We start from the raw sequence: 21,543 nt of genomic DNA, 5'->3' as shown, positions 1-21,543 counted from the left end.
CTGGCCTACCTCTAGCCCCAGTATCCCCCAGCGCAGGGGAAGTGGAGTTCAACCCGTTCTTCCCTGACGGCCCCTCCCAGACCTCCATGAGGGACCCAGACCCACCGCAGCTCGAACCCATGACACCCACTGAACCCTCCTCTCCTCCCGCACAAACCTCTCCTTCCTGAGGGTATTGGGGAAAGCTGCCACAGGCCATGTTATCACTCCACGTCCCCCAGCCTGAGCCCCAAACCCAGCTGTCAGCTCCTCGGGTCACAGCCCATCCCCACAGAACACCATTCCGCACCGTGGGTGGGATCTCCTCGCCACAGAGGCCAAGCAGCTGGCTGGACCACCTGCCCCAGGAGAGACCAAATGGAAGGCCGGAGGAAGGGCAGGGGTGGGGGAGGCTCTGAGGGAGAGGAAGCAGGGGTGAGAGGGCTGGGGCCAGGAAGTCTAGGCCGTTAGAGCTGGAAGGGATCTTTGTGGTCGGCTAGTGTAGTCTGGACATTTTACAACCTTTTCCCAGAGGGGTAGAGAGTCAGGACATCTGTGCACAGCACAGTGCTCTCCCCCGACCTCACGGCGGGAGTCCACTTGGCTACCTGGGGTCTTCCTCCAGGAGCTTTCTCCAGTGAACTCCCCACGTCTTCCCCCATCGCTCATTCTGCCACTCTCGATACTCCATCACTAGGGCATCCCGTGCTCACTCCGTGGTAACGCTTTTTTATGGCTTAGGAGGCCTGCATCTACCATGAGATGGAGGGTCTCCCAGTGACAGAAGCAATCTCTTTACCATCAGATGAGGCATTTCTAGGGGACCAATGATGTCTCCCTTCCACAAGAATGGGGGCTCCCTGGGGGGCAGGGGCCATCTCCCTTATCAGACTGGGGTTCCCTTTAAGCAGAACCTGAGCCTCCAGAACTTTTACGGGCCCCCTTCTCACCTGCACAATTCTCTTCAACAGAGACAGCACAGGTGTTAGTCCCTGAGCCAGGGGGTCAAGGACCGGAGAGCGGCAAGGCCCCTGGACAAGGAGCACTCAGTCTGGAGACTATGCCCAAAATGGCCGGTGGCACTGTGGGACTTGAGACTCCTCGGACAGCTGCTCCCGTGCCTTGCCCACCCCGAGATTCCGGACTTTTTCATCACCAGCCGTGGTGTTGTTCTGTAGTCCCTGTCATCCTAGGGAATTCTCTGAAGTTTTGAAGGGAGCTCACCCCACCTAGGTGGGAGACCCTAAGTGTGGAGTGAGGGAGTCTCATGGGGAATGAGGATGGGAGAAGAGGCCTTTCTGCCCTCCCTTAGCCGAGGCCTCTGGGAAGGGCTGGGGCAGGTGACCCCTGTCCAGAGTTCCTCAGGCTCCTGCCCCTCACTGACCTTCACTCTCTCCCTTGCTCTACCCCCCCTCACCATCTCCCTGAAGGGTTGAGACTGTAGTTCTGTAGAGGCATCAAAGCTCTCTCTCTCCCTCTCTAAGGAATTCGACTAGTAGAGCCTTCTGGTCCCCCAGAGATGGCGTTGGGATTTTTGTCACAGCTCCCAAGCTCCCAAAGTCCTAGTGAAGTTCATTCTGGACCCTCTTTGGTATTATCACCCTGAGCATCCAGCAGCCCCAGCCCCCAGCCGGAGATGTGGCAGGCAGGGTCTGAGTGAGCACAGTAAAAACGAGGGGACCTCTCTGTCCCTGAGGACCCCCTGCAGCCTCCTCCCACACTGTTCTGGGCCTCACAGGATACTGGACGCCTCTGCGGAGGTCACCCCAAGAACACATGTGTAACAGGACGCCCGGCAGCGTTTCCTCCTCCACTCTCCATGACACAGAGTGAGAGCACTTTCCATGCTTATACTGTATCTGTGCACGGGACTAACCCCACCCTGCCCTCCCCCACCCTCTCCTGTTACGAATCACATCCCGATGGTCAGGGTCCTTATTCACTTTCGTGGACCCAGTACCCAGCAGAGCTGATGGCATACAGTAGCCATTCAAGTCTGTGGGATGGATGGATAGATGGATGGACACACAGATAAAGGAACATGATCTGTACCAACAATAACCCTGTAAGGGGCATGGGACAGACCCCATCCGATCTGTGGGTAAAGGAAGCAAGGCTCAGAAAGGTTAAGAAATGGTTCCAAGGCCCACAGCTAGTGGGTGGAGCGGAAACACCATGCGGGGCCTTTTTTTTGGCTTCAGTGCACCGCCCTTGGTATCGTAGCCTAGAGCAGTGCTAGCTGGGAGCCCACTCAGGCTGCCGAACTCTCTGCACCCCGGGGCACTGTGTGTGGCCGAGCAGGCCATGCACTGCACTAGCTCAGAGCATGCTCCTCACGTGACAGTCTCTGCTAATGGTGTCCCTTGTTGTTGCCGCAGGATGTGACCAATGCGGTGGCCTCCACACTCACTCCTCCGGTCCTCTCCGTGCCCGTATTCAAACACTCCAGGCAACAGGAACCCACCCCCTCCTTCTCTTCTCCTGCCAGCAGGGGTGCCGGCAGGGGTGGGGGCGGAGACAGGTGAGGGTCCCCTAGCGGTACCCAGCATCCCCTGTCAGACCCACTGTGCACCTCCTGTCTCCCCAGGTAGGAGCACTTCTGTCAAACCTCACCATGCCCCTACGGGCCCCTAACATGTGCCCACACCTCCGCCTCTCCACACATGCATGCGCCATGCAAGTAAGGTGCAGGGCCCCAAGATCTCCAAGCTCCTGTCTGAGCGTCAACCAAGCAGGGGGCTGAGGGCTGCGGCCTGGCCTCCTGTAGCAGAGCCCCGGCCCCCTCCACTCCTGTGCAGGGCCCTGGCCCCTCCCGGGGAACAAGGCTGGGATTAATAAGCGGCCCCGGCTCCCTCCCCTAATGGGCTCCAGCTGCACAAACATTCCCAGAATTCAGAGCCGGCTCTGTCTGGGGCGGCCCAGGCCTCAGCCCCAGCATTCCTGACCCCCTCCCCCCCAAGCCCGGGACAGCTGCTCCGGAACTCCTGGAACCGGGGCAACTGCCTGGGGATCGAATCCCAATTCGGCTTTTCCAGAGGTGGGGGGCATTGGAATGGCTGGGGCTGGGGCTGGGGGTAGTGTGGGGAGGGGAGGAGAGTAGAAGGAAAAAGGTGATCAAACTCTGGAGGGACATCTCAGTTCCTGCCCTACCTGCTCCCCCCCGCTGCCCCGCTGCCCTGCTCTCCACCAGCACTGCTCACACTCTTAGAGAGAGGAACCAGGGGCCCGGTTCCGTCTTACCTAATCTGTCTCACCAGGCAGTGCCCTTGGCTGGCAGTGCCTGGGAGGAGGTGACAGGACAGAAGTGGGAGGAAAGATAAACATCTCCCCTTGTGTTTTAAGAAACCCGGCTGTGTCTCGGTGGGAATCTACAGCCTGGCAGGAGCTCCATTCACACAGATTCTCATCAAGAAGGGGGAGGGGGTAGCAACAGAACAGGAAGAACGTTGAGTGGGGTCCTCGCCCTCCCACTACCCACTCAGGGAGAGACCCTGGGGGCCCAGTGGCAGGAGCCCTAAGTGGACAAAGCTGCGCTGTGGGGTTGACAGCTCCGACCTGTCTTCCTTCCCAACTCTGGATCAGGGGCCAGCACGGGTCACTCAGATGTGTTTGCGCAGGCGCCACCAGTTAGGCTAGTTTTGCGGGACACCGAAGGCTGAGGCCAGGTGAGGAGTCCTGGGGCCTGGGTGTGTGCCAGGGTCCCTCTGAGTGGGGACTGGTGGGGCGTGTAGGTGACTCTAGTGGAGTCGTGTGGCTGTCTGTGTGTCTCAGAGCCCCAGCGTGGTCAGTTGTGTTAAGGGGCACCTCTTGATGGTGTTGGGAAGTGGGTGAATGTGTGTGAACACACACACACCAGCCTCTGGGGTTCAGAAATTCTGAAAGTCCCACACTCACCAGGAAAGGCTGCCTGCTGGTGGCCTGTCCCCGCCCCCCCACGGCAGCGCCCCTACTATGGCCACATGTTAGAGAGGCACCGGGAAGAGCACGTGGAGGTGGGTGAGGCTGAGCCCCGCACTAGGCTGTGCGGGCAGCAGAGGGCACCTACTTGGGAGTTTAGAAATGTGGGTTCTGGCTTCATGAACCAGCTGGGCACTTTGGACAAGTGACTTCCCTGACCTGGGCCTTGGTTTCCTTCTCTTGAAGTGAGAAAGTTGGGCTAGTCTCCCCTGAGCCCCTTCTTAGATTCCATCATGGTGAGTAGAGCTGCTTTGGGGGCACAGGGGAGAAGTGGACTCTGGGCAGGTCACAAGCGGTGGTCAACAGGAACTGTGAGGAGCGTCCCTAGGTCTCCTGGCTCTGGAAGGACAATTCTTTTTTCTTTTTTCTTAATATTTCATTTATTTATTTTGAGAGAGAGGGGAAGGGAAGGAGAAAGAGTGGAAGAGAAACATCAGTGTGTGGTTGCCTCTCACATATTCCCCACTGGGGACCTGGCCTGCAACCCAGGCATATGTCCTGACTGGGAATCGAACCAGTGACCCTTTGCTTCACAGGCCCGCGCTCAATCCACTGAGCTACACTAGCCAGGGCTGGAAGGACAATTCTGAGGAAGGGGGGTGGTCCCTGCCCTAGGGAACCCCATTTTGTGGGGAGGCCGAGAACACTAGACATAAATCAGAGAACAGCAGATTCTCCCAACTGGCTGAGTCCTCGACGGCAGTCCCGTGTTAGGGAAGAAGAGGGTCACTGAGACAGCAAGCACGGGGTCATCAGCCCAGTTCCTTCATGCACACGTAGCAAAGACACACTCGGGCCCCGACCCTCAGGCCCCTGCGGAAGAATACAGACAGACCTTTCTGGTCCTCGTCCTCCTCCAGCCCCTGCCCGTCACATCACTCACTTCCTCGTGGGCCCTGCCATTTCTCCATGGAGGCTGGGGGGGGGGGGTGGCTCTCTGCTGGCATGTGGGCCCTTTAACTCTACCACCAACTGCACCCTATGCTCCACCCCCAGCTACGGGATCAGTTCAGGAGCTGGAGAGAGAGGGTGAAGTGAGACCTTCTGGCATCAATGGAGAAACTGAAGGGTTTGGCTGCAGCAGGAATTTGGGAATTGGGCTCAGTTTAGGATTTTCTCCAAGTGAACCTTATTAGTTATTCATTTAGCACTTAGCGAACAGCTACTTTATCTTTAGCCCTGAATTAGAAACTGAGGAATTCAAAGAAATAACATTTCCCCCAGGGGTATGAGGTCAGAAAGAAATTTTTAAAATCCCTCTCCTGAGACAGAAGGTAGAACAGGCACCAGCCAAGCCTAGGCCAACTCAAGGAACAGAAATCGACTTGCAATTGGATTTTGGAGCTTGATGTGGGCACTGGAAACACAACAGACAAGGACGACACCTGAACTTCCCCGACGGAGGAAGCTCTGGATTACGGAGATGCGTTTAGCAGAGATAGTGGGGATTTTAGAATTGAAAAACCGAAAAGCAGCAGCTCATGGTGTGGATCTCTAAGGCAGAGACGGGCAAGGAACGGAACTTCCAGCATCTCCGCTCCCCTTCTCCCTATCTCTTTCGCTTGTGTGTTGAGAAAAAATCCACCCCAAACCTGAGTGGCCTAAAATAAGAACAGTCTTTTACTGGCTCATGATTCTGCAGTTCGGGCAGTGTTTGGTGTGGACAGCTCGCCTCCGCTCCCCGCGGTGTTGGCTGAAGCTTGGGCAGCTCCACGGGTCCTGGATCATTCAAGACGCTCTATTAACACGTCTGGCGCCTCCCAGGGCACGGCTGGAAGAGCTGGGGGCTGGCCGGCCCTGACTTTCTGGTCAGAGTCTCTCGTCCTCTCTTTCTATGTTGCCTCTCTGGCTTCTCTACTTGGGGGCTGGCTTCCAAGAGGGCAAAAGTGGACGCTGTGCCAGGCCTCTTAAGGCCCAGACCTGAACTGTAGGACATCGATTTTGTTGTGTTCTATGCGTTAAAGCCAATCACAAGGCCACCCAGATTCAAAGAGAGAGAGAAACAGATGAAAAGGCCAGGGAAGGCTTTGCTGGTGGCTAGTTCTGCAGACCATCCGCCACGTTCTCTCCACTCTGGTTCCCCCCTGGCTCACCGAAGGGCACTGCCCTCCCTGAGAGATCATCCTTAACCCCTTTTTCTTTCGTACCCCAGGTCTAATCGGTGCCCAGGTTCTACTGTTTCTGCTTCCTTGATGACTCTGAGATCCTCCCCCATGGGCGGCTGCAGTCCTCTCTCACCTGCAGTGCTCACTGGCTTTCTAACCAGTCTCCTATTTCCACTCTTGCTTCACTATAATGCTGCTTTCCACGCTGCGGCCTGAGTGATCGTTCTTTGCTGCCATCTTTTTTTTTTTAAGTCTCGAAGCTGCTGACGCAAGCCCCGGAGTCATCATTCTAAAGGCCCCATGCACAGGGAGCTGGTGGGTGGGGACAGGAGGACCAGGGAGACTGGGATTCATTATGTGCCCCTTCGTACCACGTGTGCACCTTCCTAAAAACTAAAACGTCTCTTAAAATGGACTCAAAATCAAATGGAATGATATATAAAGTAAACCAAATCCTCCCTGAGTCACTTTTCTACCGGAAACCCCTCCGTGATGGCCCAGGGCCCCCAGGATGAAGTTCGAGCGCCTTAATGGGGTTTGCGAAGTCTTTTACCATCTGCCCTGCCCGGCCCGGCAGCCTCGTCTCTTCCCACTTTGCACTCTGTGCTCCAGCGGAGCGGAACTTGGAACTTCTTGCAATTCCTTGAAAGCATCGTTTTCTCTCTTGCCTTGCAGTTCTTGCATGGGCGACCTCTCACAACACTATTTTTCAGAGCTCAGCTTAGATGTGTCCTCCAGGAAGTCTTCCGTGGTCCGTAAGGCTGGGGTTTGGCCCACTTGCTCACCGTTGCTTCCCGAGCACCTGTGCCTGGTGGAGGAAAGAAAGGGAGAGGAAGAGAAGGAAGATAAGTTGGTTTAAAAGTGGAGCAGGTCAGGATGTGGCCAGGATTCACCCATGTGGACAGGTCTCCCAGACATTAGATACAAAAGATGGTGTATTCTACTATCACATTTCCAGAAGTTCTAGAACAGGCAAATGTAACCGGTAGTGACAGAAGTCAGAAGAGTGACTACCTCGAGGGCGGCATGCACTGGAAGATGGCAGGAAGGCAGGGTCCTGCATCTTCATCTAAGTAGTGTTTACATGAACGTAGACACCTGTAAAAAATTCACTAATCTGTATTTAAAATACACTTCATGCATTTTGCTCTATGGTATATCTCAATAAGAAAGGAGAAAGAAAAAAGGAAGAAAGAAAGAAAGGGAGGAAGGAAGAAAGGAAGGAATTATGTGTGGTCGGAAATTTAGGTAAATTGCCTAGTTGGTAACAGCGGTAAATCACATATAGTCTAGGACTGAGGTATAGAACTGGAATCTGGGCAGGAACGTGTGTGTGTGTATACACATATGTGCATGGAATCTGGTAGGAAAATAGTGGAAAAAATTTGCCCATGCATTCTTTACACATCGACCTGTCCCCTCCCGAAGCCTGTGCTGATTTCCCACTATCGGCCCCCGGCCCACCTGCCCTTCTAGACTTTCCTCCTTTGCCTTGTGTCCTCTGCCCACATCCAGCATCCTTCGCTGCTCCCATGTTGTCTGCACCTGTACAGGGGCACCACTCCACTGAGAGGTGGCTGTCACTGCTCTTTGCCAATGGGACTTCCACCCGTGCTCATGGGATTCACTGCTCCTCCATCTTTCTTTTTATGGCACTTTGCTCGCAACCAAATAGCACATGACTTGACGTCTTGTAGATAACAGCTGTTTGTTTCTCTCCCTGTCTGGAGGGTAAGTCCTCCAGAAAGCAAGGACCAGATGAGTGCTCACGTTCTGACCTACATCTCAAGTTCCCAACTCTCATCTGAACGTTTCCAACGGCCCACCGGATGTTTCCTCCTCAAAGTAAATGTGTTCAGGACTGAGTTTATTACCTCCTTGTGGCAGAGACCATCCTGTCCACTAAGCAGGCCTTGGCACCTCGCACTTGCCAACCCCCTAGTAGTTAGGAGGGGACTGAAGTAGTCATGTGTTCTAAATGGCACAGCTCCCAGATGGTGCGGCCTCTATAAGCTTGGATCCCTGGGTGGTGGCATGAAGTAGAGACCCCTCTTGACCGAATGGGATTTGTAATATGATTGAGAACACAAAGCATTGTTTTGTTAAGCCGATGAGATTTTGAGATTACCTGTTACTGTGGCTTAAGCCACATGATACTGACTAATAGATTATTCATTCCAATATCTGCATTAAAAAAATAATTCTTCCACTGGTAAATGCTTCTCATCCACCCAGTCACCCCAGCTGGAAACTCCCTCAAACTCCCTCTCCCTTCACTTTCTTTCTGATTTGACAGACGAATGCTTGGTCCAGGCCTTATTATTCTTCCTTGGATCAGATTTAGCATCCCACCCAAACTCTCTGGCTTCTGCCCCCTCTCCCCAGCGAACCTCCATATTGCCTCCAGAGCTCTCTTTCTACAACACGAACCTTACCATATCACAGCCTCTCTAGCATGGTGGCCTCAGGGGAGTCTGACCTTCTATATGGCGGCTGAGGCAGCTCGAAGGGCAAGGGTTCCACCGAACAAGGTTGGAGTGCACGAGCTTTCATGACCCAGACATGGAAGTCACTGAGCATCACTCCCGCCATATTCTACTGGTCAGAGTGGCCCAGATTCAAGGGGCGATGACACAGACCTACCTCTCCATAGGAAATGTCAAAGAACTGGAAGTAATGTATTAAAGCCACCTCATTGTCTGAGCCTCGAGGAGGTTTCTCATATGAATCCCAGAGAGGCTTCATGGGACAGTCTATCCCTCTTTCTCTGGCAAGGAACTGGGGTTCTGCCTCCTGAGACTTCAAGGCAACCAATTCACACACGTCTCCGGAGCAACGCATGGGCTTGCACACGTCTGTCCATCCCACACACACAGAGGCACAGTCAGATCTGGTGCATACATGTCGCCAAGCTCCCCCCATCCCTAGGCAGGTCTCAGGTTAGGGAGACCCAAAGTCCTGCCCTAGAACTATTTCCCAGGAAGTTAAACTTCACTAACCATTCCTGCTCCTATTGGTGTGAACGGGAAGGAGGTGGTGGTAGGAATGGAATCCAGTCAGTCGTTGATTGGAGAGAGGGCATAGCTCCAAAACCCACTAACGCTTGGCTTTAACATGTCCTTTGGGGTGTGTGTGTGTGTGTGTGTGTGTGTGCGTGTGTGTAAATGTCTCCTGATTCTGATTGGCTCAAGCCACTGAAGAAATGAGATCTGGTGTTGAAAGCAGGCAGGTCTGGCTCAGACATGTGCTGCAGGGCCAAGCCGGCGTGAGATTTAATTTTTGCTGGGGATCAGCCCAAATCCTCACTTAGATCAGCCCTGCCACCCTCCTTCACACTCATTCCACATCTCAAGCGCACTCTCCTCACTGTTCTCTGGTCGTACCACCTTCTTCCACGGGTTTGTCCATGGGGTTCCCTCTGTATAGAATGCCCTTGTCTTGTCTCCGACAATCCCAGTGTCTGCCTCTTGTATCACACAATATTGCAATTATCTGCTTACATGTCCCCTTTCTTCAAGAGCAGAGACCATGGCCTATTCATTGCTGTATCCCCAGGGCCTGGCACAGAACAGTTCTCAACAATACCAGAGCGAATCAGTGATTAACTGAGAAGCTATTACTCCCAGAATCGACATCAACGGTTTCTCCTTCACATCTCTCTGTTGTCTAGCTCCACCCCAACCCCACCCCAACCCCCCCAGGCCCCTGTGAGAAGGGCAGGGGTCTCAAAGGCTAGGGTGGATAGTTTGGGCTGGATTCTCAAGGCCCCGGTGGTGGTGGGGACACTGTAGAGACTCAGAAAACAGAAAAAGACGTGGTGCTGAGCTATAGCAACGTGGCCAGCAGCCCGAGAGGCGCTCACACTCCTAGTGGGGAAAGTCAGAGAATCCTGCAAGGTTATGTCAGTGTTGGGGAGGATGTCTTAAAGACTTCATGTCTCAACTGAAATATTCTGTAAACCCACCTGGTCCTGCCCGGTTAAGTGTTAGGGCCTATTGGGAATATTCAGACCTGGGCTCAAGCCAGCACCCTCTCAGGAAGAAGATGATTCTGGCTGCTGGGGTAGGGACGGATACCGATGAGAAAGAAGCCCCCTGGACCGGTGCTTCTCACACTGGAATATACAGGCAGATCCTCTGGGAATCTTGTTAAAATGCAGCTTCTGATTCAGTAGGTATGGGGTCAGACCCAAGATTCTGCTTTTCTAATGAGCAGAAGGTGATGGGACTGTTGGGGTGGGTGGGGCAGGGCAGGAAGCAGATGGAATCACACTGTGAGTAGCAAAATCCTCTAAAACTGGCATTAGGATTCAGACACTGAGGGCTCCGGGCTCAGACCTTAAAGGGAGAGGCTGCCAACAAGAATGTAAAAAAAGCCCTTGCTGGTGTGGCTCAGTGGATTAAATGCCAGACTGTGAAGCAAAGGGTCACCAGTTTGATTCCCAGTCAGGGCACAGGCCTGGGTTGTGGGCCAGGTCCCCAGTAAGGGTTCGCGAGAGGCAACCACACATTGATGTTTCTCTCTTTCTCCCTTCCTTCCTCTCTCTCTAAAAATAAATAACATCTTTTAAAAAAAGAATGTAAAAAATGTCCAGGAAATGGTGCAGGAGACAATATAAAATAAAGTCAGCTGACCAATATCTAGTGTGCTTGCCAACCTTCACATTCTTTTTGATTCTGTGACCATGGCAGACATCACTAGGGGATTCTAGCGCTAGCTCTCCCTAAACCAAGAGGATGCCTCAGAATCCATCTGAACACAGTTCTCCAGAAAGCCACTACCACTTATTACAGTTGGCCTGAGAAATGACGCCATATGAAGTTCTGGTATTGTGGTTAAGAATCTGGTCGCTTTCATTCCTCTCTGCCTAGTGAGCTAGACGCCCTTGGAACAGCTGTCTCCGTGAACTTCAGTTACTTTCACATGCTGTAACCTGAGGTAGAGATAGAACTCATTTCATCGTTCTTCTCAACGTTAAATGCTAGTAGGAATGCACAGTGCTTAGCACAGTGTCTAGCATGTAGAAAGTATCGATAAATTATCGTTGCTGTGTAGGGGGTGAATGGGCTGGCTGCACAATTAGAAGGAATGTAAGTGGTGGGATGGAAAAGAGGGAGACAGCCCTGGCTGGTGCAGCTCGGTGGATTGAGTGCCGGCCTGCAAACCAAAGGGTCTGTGGCTCCATTCCCAGTCAGGGCACATGCCTGGGTTGCAGGACGGGTCCCCAGTTGGGGGCACGGGAGAGGGAACAGCACATCGATGTTTCTCTCCCTCTCTTTCTTTCTCTCTTCCCCTCTCTAAAAATAAGTAAATAAAAATCTTTTTAAAAAATCAAAGAAAGGAAAGAGGAAGACAAGGGAGAAAGGAGCCAGAGAGTTAAGGATGGGGAAGAATGGAGGGACCAAGGCGGTGCCAGCCTACGGTGGTGGGGGGAGGGCTGGAAGGTGTCCAGCTTTCTCTGGATAGAACAGAACTTCCCATTGGTGCTCAAGCTCTTAGATCAGAAGGGGTGGATGACGCTTCTCATCTCGAGGTATCTGAGTTCAGAATTTATCAAGAAAAACTTTTCAAGAATTTAAAAAGGTCAAAAAGAAGACTGTGTGCCCTTGCAGGTTATCTCTGAGTTTCATTATTGATCAGTTATTTTAAAACCCAGACAACTGACAATCGAAACGATTTTTGCTCATAAAAATATAAATTGCACCTGGTGGAGATGCAGTTGATTACTGCCCAGTGGATATTATCTGGTTTTACATTAAGCACATTTACTGCAGCGTTCTCCATGACCTAGCTACGTTTCTATTCTTTGTGTGCCTTTGAACTTCTTACTGGTTTCTACATTAATGAAGGAGTTAAATGAAAAAGTGTGATGTGTTCATTGTGTATTTGCATGGGGGTAATTATTCTGCCTTGTAGAAAAAATTCTTTAACATTCTCACTAGCAGGGAAGATTGAGCAGGTGGCTTCCAGGACAATTTCCCCCACATGCTCCAAACACCAGATTACATTTCAAATTTATAAGGGATCATCCCCAATTTCATTCCCTGTTTTACACTATCCAAATAAATACATCGTGACTCCCTGTTTGAGCCTGGACACATTCTCGAACACTTACATAGCAAACTTGTTTAACAAAACACATGCCAAACAAACTCAGAAGGCACCACACTTAACACTCATCCATTCATTCATTCCACAAACTAGATGCGATTGATTGTGGGCAGGGGTTGAATTTGTGCACCTCCACAACTTTGCAAGTTCCTGAGTTGTGGTAAGCACTAAATATACATCTACAGATCCAACATATAAACGAATAAGCTTAACTAGCATTTATTAAGCACTTATTATGCACCAGCCACTTTAAAACATTTTACTTAAATTTGTTTAATCCTTAAACCAGTCTTGCAAGGTAAATATAATTACTTTTCCCATTTACAGATAATGCAGACGGGTTCATTAACTTGCCCAAAGTCAATAGCTAGCAAGGGGCTGAGACAGGATTCAAGCCTGGTGGTCTGGCTCCAGAGCCTGAGATCTTGGGTACCTACTATGTGCCAGGCATATGGCTGGGCTCGGGGAGAGAGATAAAAGACCAAGTACAGACTCACAGTTAAGAAAGAAGGTGGCTAACTAACAAATAGTGGGGTATGCTGTGACCAGACAGGACACAGTGTGGGAACAAGATTGGCCTAGGGTATGGCTGTCTACAGAGGGGCCACCCGGCCTTGGGTGAGTTCTGCGATGATAGTAGCTAGTATCCAGGCTAGGGGAAGGAAAGGACATTAGGGCCGCGGGGGAAGTGGCACCAAGTCATGGAGCGTGGTTGCTTTGGAAACGTTAGTTCCGGAGGCTGGCCCACGGGAGTGTGGGGAAGGACCCGGAGAAGTGAGTCTAGAGAGCTAGAAGCCAGACCCAGATCTTGGAGAGCTGTAAGTGCTGAGTGAGGAGGAACACTCCTTGGAAGCCTTGCAGCATTTTAAGCAAGAGTGTTAGAAGCTTAGACCCCACCCTCTGCCCCCCTCCCTACCCACAGGACACTAAACCCAACATTCAGAATTCCTCCAAAGCCCCCTTCCTCCCCAGACTTCCCTGGAAAGCCTAGACCCAGAGGGAAATGCCCTTTGAGTCTAGGACACACCCATTGCCACCTGGGAGCAGTGGCTGGGAATCCTCTTCCTCCCTCCCACAATTCCTGTTGTCACCTCCCACCCTTGACCCCAGCATGGCCACTTCGGGCCCACTCCCTCCTGCCACAATTCCTCTCGGAGGTGATGCCAGAGCTGAAGATGAAGCACCCTTACTTCCCTGCCCGCCCTCTGACTCCACCATTTTAATCAGCTGCAGAGCCTGGCACGTCCTAGGCCCCAGTCAGAGAAAGAAGAATAGAGACACTGGAGCTTTCTGGGGGAGCCCTGGCTCGGGGCTCTCCCCTCCCCTGCACCGGGCGAAGGCTGGTGATTAGCTGGGTTAATTATATCCAAGCCATTTCCGATTGGCACAAGCCCACCCACCCACAGAGCCTGTCCAGAAGGCATGCAGGCCGGGCCAGGGTCAGGATGCCAGGGCACCAGCTAACCTGGAAGGGGTCCTGACCCCTGCAATGGACAAATGGAGAGTGGCTGTCCTGCTTCCCTCCCCACCTCCCGACCCCCACCCCTCCCTTCACTGAGGTCTTCCTCCTCGTCCCCATCCTCCTTTTTTCATGTCCCCGCACAAATCCCTTCCCCTCCCCTCTCCCCCCAGGTCTGGAATGAAATCATGGGGCTCTGAGTTCCGCACGAGGCCCCGACGTAAACACTCTGATTGGGGCTAATTACAAGGGCCAGGTTGGGAGGCTGGAGCCTTCAGAAAGCTTGGCTTTCAAACAAAGGACCCAGGGCTCAGCCCCTGGCCCGGGCCGGCTCCTCTCCAGGCTTCATTAGGAATAAGGAGGGGGCCCAGGGCCACGGGCGGTCGTCTCTAAACCAGTCAATGGTTTCAGAGCTTGTTTCATGTCCCAAGTCCCATCTTGTCCTTTCCCCAGGCCTCAAATCTCAGCCTTTCCCATGTGTCCTGGAAAAGCAGCGAGTCTGCAGTGGAAGGCTAGGCAGCCAGGGAGGGGCACTCCGGCTGTGAGTCTGAGGCCGGGGCAGAGCAGGGGGAGGGGGAGGCACCGGGGAAGCCAGCTGTGACACTCCTAGCCCTAATTAGCCAGCTTCAAAGCCAGCTGGAGAGAGAGCCCGCCCACCTGCGTGCCCTGCTCACTCAGGCGGGTAAGACATTTCTGTCCTAATCAGGGGAGAGAGGGAGAAAAATCACTGTCCACCACCACCCTGAGGAGCCTCAGGGCTGTGAGCTGACACCCTGCGTTAGGGAGGAAAACTGCGAGCACAAGACATCATTCTATTCTGCTAAAACTGCCAGTAACAATAGGTTAAAAAATCCTCAAGAAATGCACATCCTTTGATCCAAGGATTCTACTGTGTTTTTAGGAATGTGTCCTAAGTAACTGGAAGAGGGCTACCATTTGTTGAGCTCCTACTACGTGCTGGCTCTGTGCACGCACCATCTGATCTCATCCTCACAGCCACCTGGCAGGACAGTACCTGTGGCTTTTTTACAGGTGACAGCTGGGGCTCAGAGCTGGGCCCTGTGCTCTGTCAAAGCCCGTGCCCTGCACATGGCCGGTCTGTATGTTTCTGTCTTTCTCCTCCTGTTTTCTCTCCACTGCAAAGGTATTACACATCCATTCTCCTGCTGCATCTAGAGAACTTGTTCCCTGCAAGAGAAACAGGACTGAGTGAAGAATCTGGTGTGGGATGTTCCTGGTTTTATAGACTGAGCAGTTTTCCCTTGGCCACACCGTTTCCATGGCAGAGGTGATTCAAGACTGGGGATGCTAGAGTCAGAGAAAATGAAAGCTGCCCCTTGGAGAAGTGAAGATACCCAGCAATCAGGACTGGAAACTATCTCTAAACCAGGCATTGGAAAACTAGCTTGGGGGGCAGGGCATGGAATGGGGGGTGCAACTAGAGGGCCCATAAACCCCTGAAAGTTTAATGCAAAATCATATGTTTATTGGCGTCTGACCATTTTCTCCCAGGAGGTCCGAAGATCTTTCAGGTTTTCAGAGGAGTCAGGGGTCCCCAGTCTAAAACCCATTTAGAGGAGAGGCAGGTGAGTCCAGAATAGGAAAGGGCCCTACTACAATGAGATGCTAGATTACCTGAGTGGCGATGCCCAGGAGGCGGCCTGGGCTTGGGTTGGTCTCCCCTAGCCAGACACAGGCCTCGTGCACCCTGGGGACGACCCCGCTTCCAGAAGCCAGCCCAGATCTGGGTTCCCCAGCACCCTCCTGGAGGGGCTTTTGAAATAATCCAGACGTCAGCAGCTCCCGACCCAACTGATCCTCACTCTTTGGGGACGGTCAGAATTTTGTTTTGGAAAACTTTACTGTCCATTTCTGGGATTGGCTCTTCAGGAGGGGAGTCGGAGGAGGGCGGGAGGAAAAGCCAAAGTCTGATCAGTGAGGGAGGAGTCTGGAAGAGAGATGTCCTGAATCTTGGGAACCAGTACCCTTGCCCCTGTGTGGATGGGGTGAGGATGGGAGGTCAGGTGGAGAGCGGCTTTGGTCTGAGACCTGTCCCAGGCCCGAGGCCTCAGATGAAGGGTTTTCCTTCTGGGCCCTTGGCCCTCCACCAAAGCCTCCCTCTTCCAAAGGGAGGTACCAATGTACTTACAACTACCCTTAGGGCAACCTGGAGATCTGCAGAAGCAGACCTCCAAGCCCATATGTTTAACTGAGTTTCCCATACAAGAGAGGAGCGACCCATCTCCAGGGGTGGCACTGAGCTCCGGTGGGTGAGCTCCAGGCACTTTCTCCCCTAAATCCCCCCACGCCATGGGCTAACTAACACCTACCTCCCCCTCCTCCAAGAGCTGTTTCATCAGCGCAGTGAAAGCAGCCACAGAGAGGGCTCCCTACTGTCTTCCATAAGGCCATTCGGCCCTAGGCCACCCTTTGAGAGGGGGAGGACATGGAGAAGGCCTCTCCTGTCCCAGAGGCAATTATCATCTATCCTTCTGCCACCACAAAGCTTCCCCCCCTCAGTTTTCTTGGGCCCACTTTCCCTCTGGTGGTCAGAGACTTTAAGGGAGGGGGTTGAGTAGAACGATCTTCACCAAAATTCTCTCCCTCCCACCACCACTCGAGGAAGGAAGAGGTCATTTGCTGCTCCTCTACCATCTCCTCCTGCTGACAGCTTGGGTGCCACTGACAAGTGTCCCTCAAAGCACAGAGCTGGGGTGCTGGGCCCTTAGGGGTAGGGGGGCCTCCCCAAATCTTGAACAGGGACCAGCACTCCCCCTCCCACTGGGTTCCATCCAGCCCCTGGAAAATCTGTGCCCCACACCCCCCCCAACACACCCGTTCACAGGCTTGCCCCTTTCTTTCCAGGGGAGACACTCACAATTTGTTATTTAACTCTCTCCTGCAGCCCTTGCAGGGTTCCTTTCTAACAGAATCCTGCAACAAATGGAGCCTAAGCCTTGTGACACTTTACACGCCTACTTTTGACAGTTGAGGGGAATCTTAGGTTGGGACTGCACACATATCATCATTTGAGGAAAAGCGAGTGTTAACGGCTAATTTTGGCCACCAGCACAAACGGTCTGGGGGAAGGTTATATATATTTTGGGAAAGGGGCTCTGCCGAAACCCTCAGACTTCATACAATCCCAAACAAAGCCCCACATACGACTTCAATTACCACCAAACATTTCCAGATCCCCTCCCCCAACATAAACTAACACACGCAAACACTTGGAAGTAGGGGTTCTGACTTACTTTCTCCTTTGTCCCAAAGGCTGCCAACAAAGGGTGGCAAGGCACGATTTCCCCATCACCACTGAGCTAAAAAAAAAAAAAGCAAGGTCTCCTCTCCTCTCCCCCATCCCCACAGGAACAACTGGGGGAGAGTGAAGGGGGGGGATGTGGTTTGGTTAAACTAATAAAATGTTACAACCCTGTTAAATACAATTAAAGGCCTAGACCTCTAGAAGATAATTAAATGTACTTTATTATTATGATTATTAGCTTTTAATTTGCGCTATTATCAAGAAACAGGAAATGGTGAAAAACTGAGTTCTGTGGCATAGTTGTCCCACCCACCCCCCTGGTCCTCAAATCAATTCTTTAGGGTTAACATTTTAAAATATCCCAAATAGTTGAGGGAGATGATGTGTATTGGATACTGCAATTCTCATACCAGTGTCAGAGATACTTTAAGAAAAAGTCTTGACTTTTATTTGTGGGGGGTAGGAGGAAGACAAGAAACAGCTGTTATAAACATCCTATCAATCTTGTGATATAGAATGTCATGTAAACACCCAACCCCGCCCCCACAGTCACAAAGAGCCGGCCCAGAGCCTTCTTCCAAAGCAACAAACCCACCTTTCCCCACCCCACCCCCCTTTTCTGGACAAGTTTGAAAATAAACCAGTCTTTTGTCAAAGGAAAACTAAAATCCCCACCAACCCATCTGTCCCCCCCACCCCATCCCCGCTCCAACCCAACCCATTTTTTTATTGTTTTTCGAGAAAAAAAAAAGCCCTAAACAACAACAAAAACCCGCAGGTAAGACACAAAACCACCCCACAAACTGCTAACCTGAATGAATGCCAGAGAAGATACTCGGTTGAGGAGGTGGGATTGGGAGGCAAGCTTCGGAGGAAACCGGGGGAAGGATACAGGGCATCACCAAACGCCAACATTTGCAAGCTAGTAACACTCCCCTAAAAATGCGGTAAGGGGTCGGGATCCGTATTCAAGGTAGTGTGTGGGGGAGGGAGGTTACTTTCAAAACACTTCACAAAGCACTTTCGGCCCACTCCTAGCGCTTGGGGGCGGCGAGCTGAATAGAAGAAAAGTTAGGAGAAAGGTCTTCCTGGCTTCCGAGTGGGCCAACGTGGGCCTACGCTCTCCGCCCGCTCCTCACCAGCCCACCCGTTGGTTTGGTGTTTTTTTCCCCGTCTTCATCTCCGCGGGGAAGGCTCTAACAAAGGTCGAGGGAAGGAGACAAGACAAGTGCGGAGAGAAAGGGGGGAAGGGAAATAAAACAAGAATCCAAGTCTTGTTCAAAAATATCCACCAGCTTCCTCAGGCCCAGCGTCAGAGAAAAGGCTCACCAACTTGGCTTTAGAGGTTACATGTAACAAACCAGCCAACACCTCCTCCGGGTTCAGCCCTGCCAAATCACCAAAAACTCCTAACCAAAGTGGGGCATGGTGTTTGAAAGGGCGCTGAAAAAAGGCAAGAACCCCCTCAACTCCTCCTCCCCCCAGGCCTCAGCCCTGGGGCCCGTCGCTTCCCCCCCCCCTTTTTTTTCTTTTAAATAGAAAATATATAATTAAATTTACAAAGACTATTTACAGTTTTAATTACAAACCTGGTGGGGGTGTTGGGCAGAGTTATTTTTAAAAAGCGACCTAAAAAAAGAAATGGTTTCGATTGTTCTTTATTTAAAAAAATAAAATAAGGAGTCTGTAGGAGCCCCCCCCACCCGGGGCGGGGGAAAGCGCGGTGCGGTCCGGGGTCTGGGGACAGACACCCCCTCACACGGTGGTCTCCCCGTGCCGGCTGTTGGTGAGGCGCGTGTAGAACTTCCTCCACGAGTGCAGCGTCTTGCCGGACCAGATCCAGAAGCCCGACGTGATGCCCACGATGAGCGTCATGAGGTATTTGATCATGTAGACGGTGAAGTCGGGGGACATGCGCGGCGTGTAGTGCGCTGGGCACGGGATGGCCAGGCTCTTACAGTGCTGGCTCACCCACGAGCGCTCCCAGTGCTCTCGGAAGGCCTGCTCGTAGAAGTAGCAGGCGATGACGATGGTGGCGGGCACCGTGTAGAGCACCGAAAAGACGCCGATGCGCACCATGAGCCGCTCCAGCTTCTCCGTCTTGGTGCCGTCGTGCTTCATGATGGTGCGGATGCGGAACAGCGACACGAAACCGGCCAGAAGGAACGACGTGCCAATGAACAGGTACACGAAGAGCGGCGCCAGCACGAAGCCCCGCAGCGGGTCCAGGCTGTTGAGGCCCACGAAGCACACGCCGCTCAGCAGGTCGCCGTCAATCTGGCCCATGGCCAGGATAGTGATCGTCTTGACGGCCGGCACGGCCCACGCGGCCAGGTGGAAGTACTGCGAGTTGGCCTCGATGGCCTCGTGGCCCCACTTCATGCCCGCCGCCAGGAACCAGGTGAGCGACAGGATGACCCACCAGATGGAGCTGGCCATGCTGAAGAAGTAGAGCATCATGAAGAGGATGGTGCAGCCCTCCTTCTTGGTGCCCTGAACCACCGTGCGGTAGCCGTCCTCGGAGAAGCGCTCGTTGCACACCACGCGTTCCTGGAGCACGAAGCCCGCGATGTAAGCCACGGACACCATCGTGTAGCAGCCGGACAGAAAGATGATGGGCCGCTCGGGGTAGCGGAAGCGCTGCATGTCCACCAGGTATGTAGTGACGGTGAAGAAAGTGGAGGCGCAGCACAGCACCGACCAGGTGAGGATCCAGAGACGCGCGAAACGCGTCTCCTCCTGTGAGAAGAACATGGAGCCGTCGGGCCGCGCCGGCTCGCACGGCGCCGCGCAGTCGCGCTCGCCCAGGAACTTGTAGCTGAGATAGGACGGCACCTTGAGCACGCGCGGGCAGTGAAACGGGTGCTCCAGCGTGGCGTAGCGCGGGGGCGAGCCTCCGCCGCCCGGGCCGCCGGGGGTGCCCCCAGCACCGGGCTGCAGGCCGGGTGGCGGCGCAGTGGTGAGTAGCGCCGGTGCGCCGTCCTCCGAGTGGTTCTGGCCCACGCAGATCTGCTCCGCACCGTGGCGCGGGAAGTGCTCGCAGCGCAGACGTTCTGGCCACTGGAAACCGAACTTGTTCATGAGCGCCTCGCAGCCCTGACGTGCGCGCTCGCAAATGGAGCGGCACGGCGGGATGGCCTGCTCCAGCACCGTGCACACGGGTGCGTACATGGAGCACAAGAAAAAGCGCAGTTCGGGCGAGCACTGCACTTTCACCAACGGGTAGAACTGGTGCACCTCCAGGCCCGCGTCCTCCTGGTTCGTATGGCCCAGAAGGTTGGGCATAATGGTCTGATTGTAGGCGATGTCCGTGCACAGCGGGATGGAGATGGGCTGGCAGAAGCCGTGGTCCGGAATGGAGATACCCTTCTCTCCGTGGAACTGGGCCGGCCCCGCGGCGGGCAGCAGCAGCAGCGGCAGCAGCAGGCGGGGCAGGGCGCTGCGGGGCCGCATGCTGGCCGCCGCCCCCCACTCAGCTCCCGGGCGGCCCCCCGCCCCCGCCCCCAGTCCGGAGACCGCGCGCCTTCCCCGCCGCCGCCTCACCGCGGCTGCCGCCTCCTGCGCCTCTTTGCAAACTTTGCTCGCGGCCGCCGAGTTGGGGAGGCCGGGCGGGGGAGGGGGCGGCGCGCCTGCCCGCTAGCTCGTCTCAATCGGACTGAGCAGCCGAAGACACCGCGCGCTGCTTGCTCCCACTCCTCTTCTTCCTCCTCCTCTCGCCTCTCCCCTCCCTTCTCCGCCCAGCGACTCCTTTGTGCCTTCCTCCAGCCCTCACCTCGGCCTCTCCGATCCCAATTAGTCGGTTTCAAGGGGGCCCCCGCAGGCGGCCCCGCCCTCTCCTCAGCCCCCCAAAAAAGGGAACCTTGAAACCGCCCCGTCGAGCTCTAAGCACCATCCCAAAATGTGCTCTCGGCCAATCAGATTTAAACCCGAGGACCAGCCCCGAGGGCTGGATTGGTGGACCACAACATAATGAGATCAGAAACCAGATGCCAACAAAACTTTCCCTCCCTCCTTTTGCTTTTTAAAGGGACACGCTTTATATTGTATTAAGGGCTGTTTGCCCGGTTCGGGATTTCTCCCGAGTCCTGGAGACGAAATCGTAGGCACTCATCCCCCAGCACTGCGGCGGACCCACACTGCTAAGACCTGGATCCCTTTTCTACCGGGGGCCCAAGGCGCTCTCCAGGGCAGGGCCTCTTTAAATCCGTGCCTCCGCCCCAGCTCCTCGAACCCCACCTATTTCAGTCCACTTTTTCAGATCAAGTGAAAAATCTCAAGTCAAAAAAATTTTTTTGAAAGAGACATTTTTAAAAAGCTAAGTGGTAACAGACTTTTTATCTTAGCTCTTTCTCATGTACTCCAGACAAAAGTTTCACTTCACTCTGTATATAGATCTCTAGGAGTTTGCTTCGCCCCTCCCCTACACACACTCCTAAATAACCCTCTGAAAAGTGAGAGCCTGTCTCTTTAAGAGGCTCTTAAAGGGGCCTGGACTCCGGGGCGTAATTGCCCCGTAGCGAGCACAAAGGAGCCCATTATGGTTCTTTGTGTTTGGTGGCACCTCAAAGTGAGAAAACTCAGGAACTTAGAGGCCCAGAGCTAGAGGGTTGGGGCGGGGGGTGGGAGGAGGTGAGGTGAAGGAGAATGGCCGGGAGCTACGGCTTCTC

At 53.6% G+C, this 21,543-nt stretch overlaps 1 protein-coding gene across 1 annotated transcript; it reads right to left on the bottom strand.

The window, feature by feature from the left end:
- Positions 1-17,633: 17,633 nt before the first annotated feature.
- Positions 17,634-20,662, bottom strand: FZD2 (frizzled class receptor 2). Its single transcript, XM_037162207.2, has one exon. The coding sequence runs from the start codon at positions 20,327-20,329 to the stop codon at positions 18,632-18,634; it is 1,698 nt and encodes a 565-aa protein (XP_037018102.1). The 5' UTR covers positions 20,330-20,662; the 3' UTR covers positions 17,634-18,631.
- Between the last annotated feature and the right edge of the window lie 881 nt (positions 20,663-21,543).

The sequence above is a fragment of the Artibeus jamaicensis genome, unplaced genomic scaffold (assembly GCF_021234435.1).
Source record: "Artibeus jamaicensis isolate MK-2021 breed Jamaican fruit bat unplaced genomic scaffold, CSHL_Jam_final contig_2259, whole genome shotgun sequence".
In the NCBI taxonomy this organism is placed as follows: Eukaryota; Metazoa; Chordata; class Mammalia; order Chiroptera; family Phyllostomidae; genus Artibeus; species Artibeus jamaicensis.
Note: the sequence above shows the minus strand (reverse complement) of the source record. Positions and strands in the feature narration are given on the sequence as shown.

Excerpts from the sequence above, each read along its gene's own strand:
- FZD2 (XM_037162207.2), bottom strand. The coding sequence starts at position 20,329 with ATGCGGCCCCGCAGCGCCCTGCCCCGCCTGCTGCTGCCGCTGCTGCTG.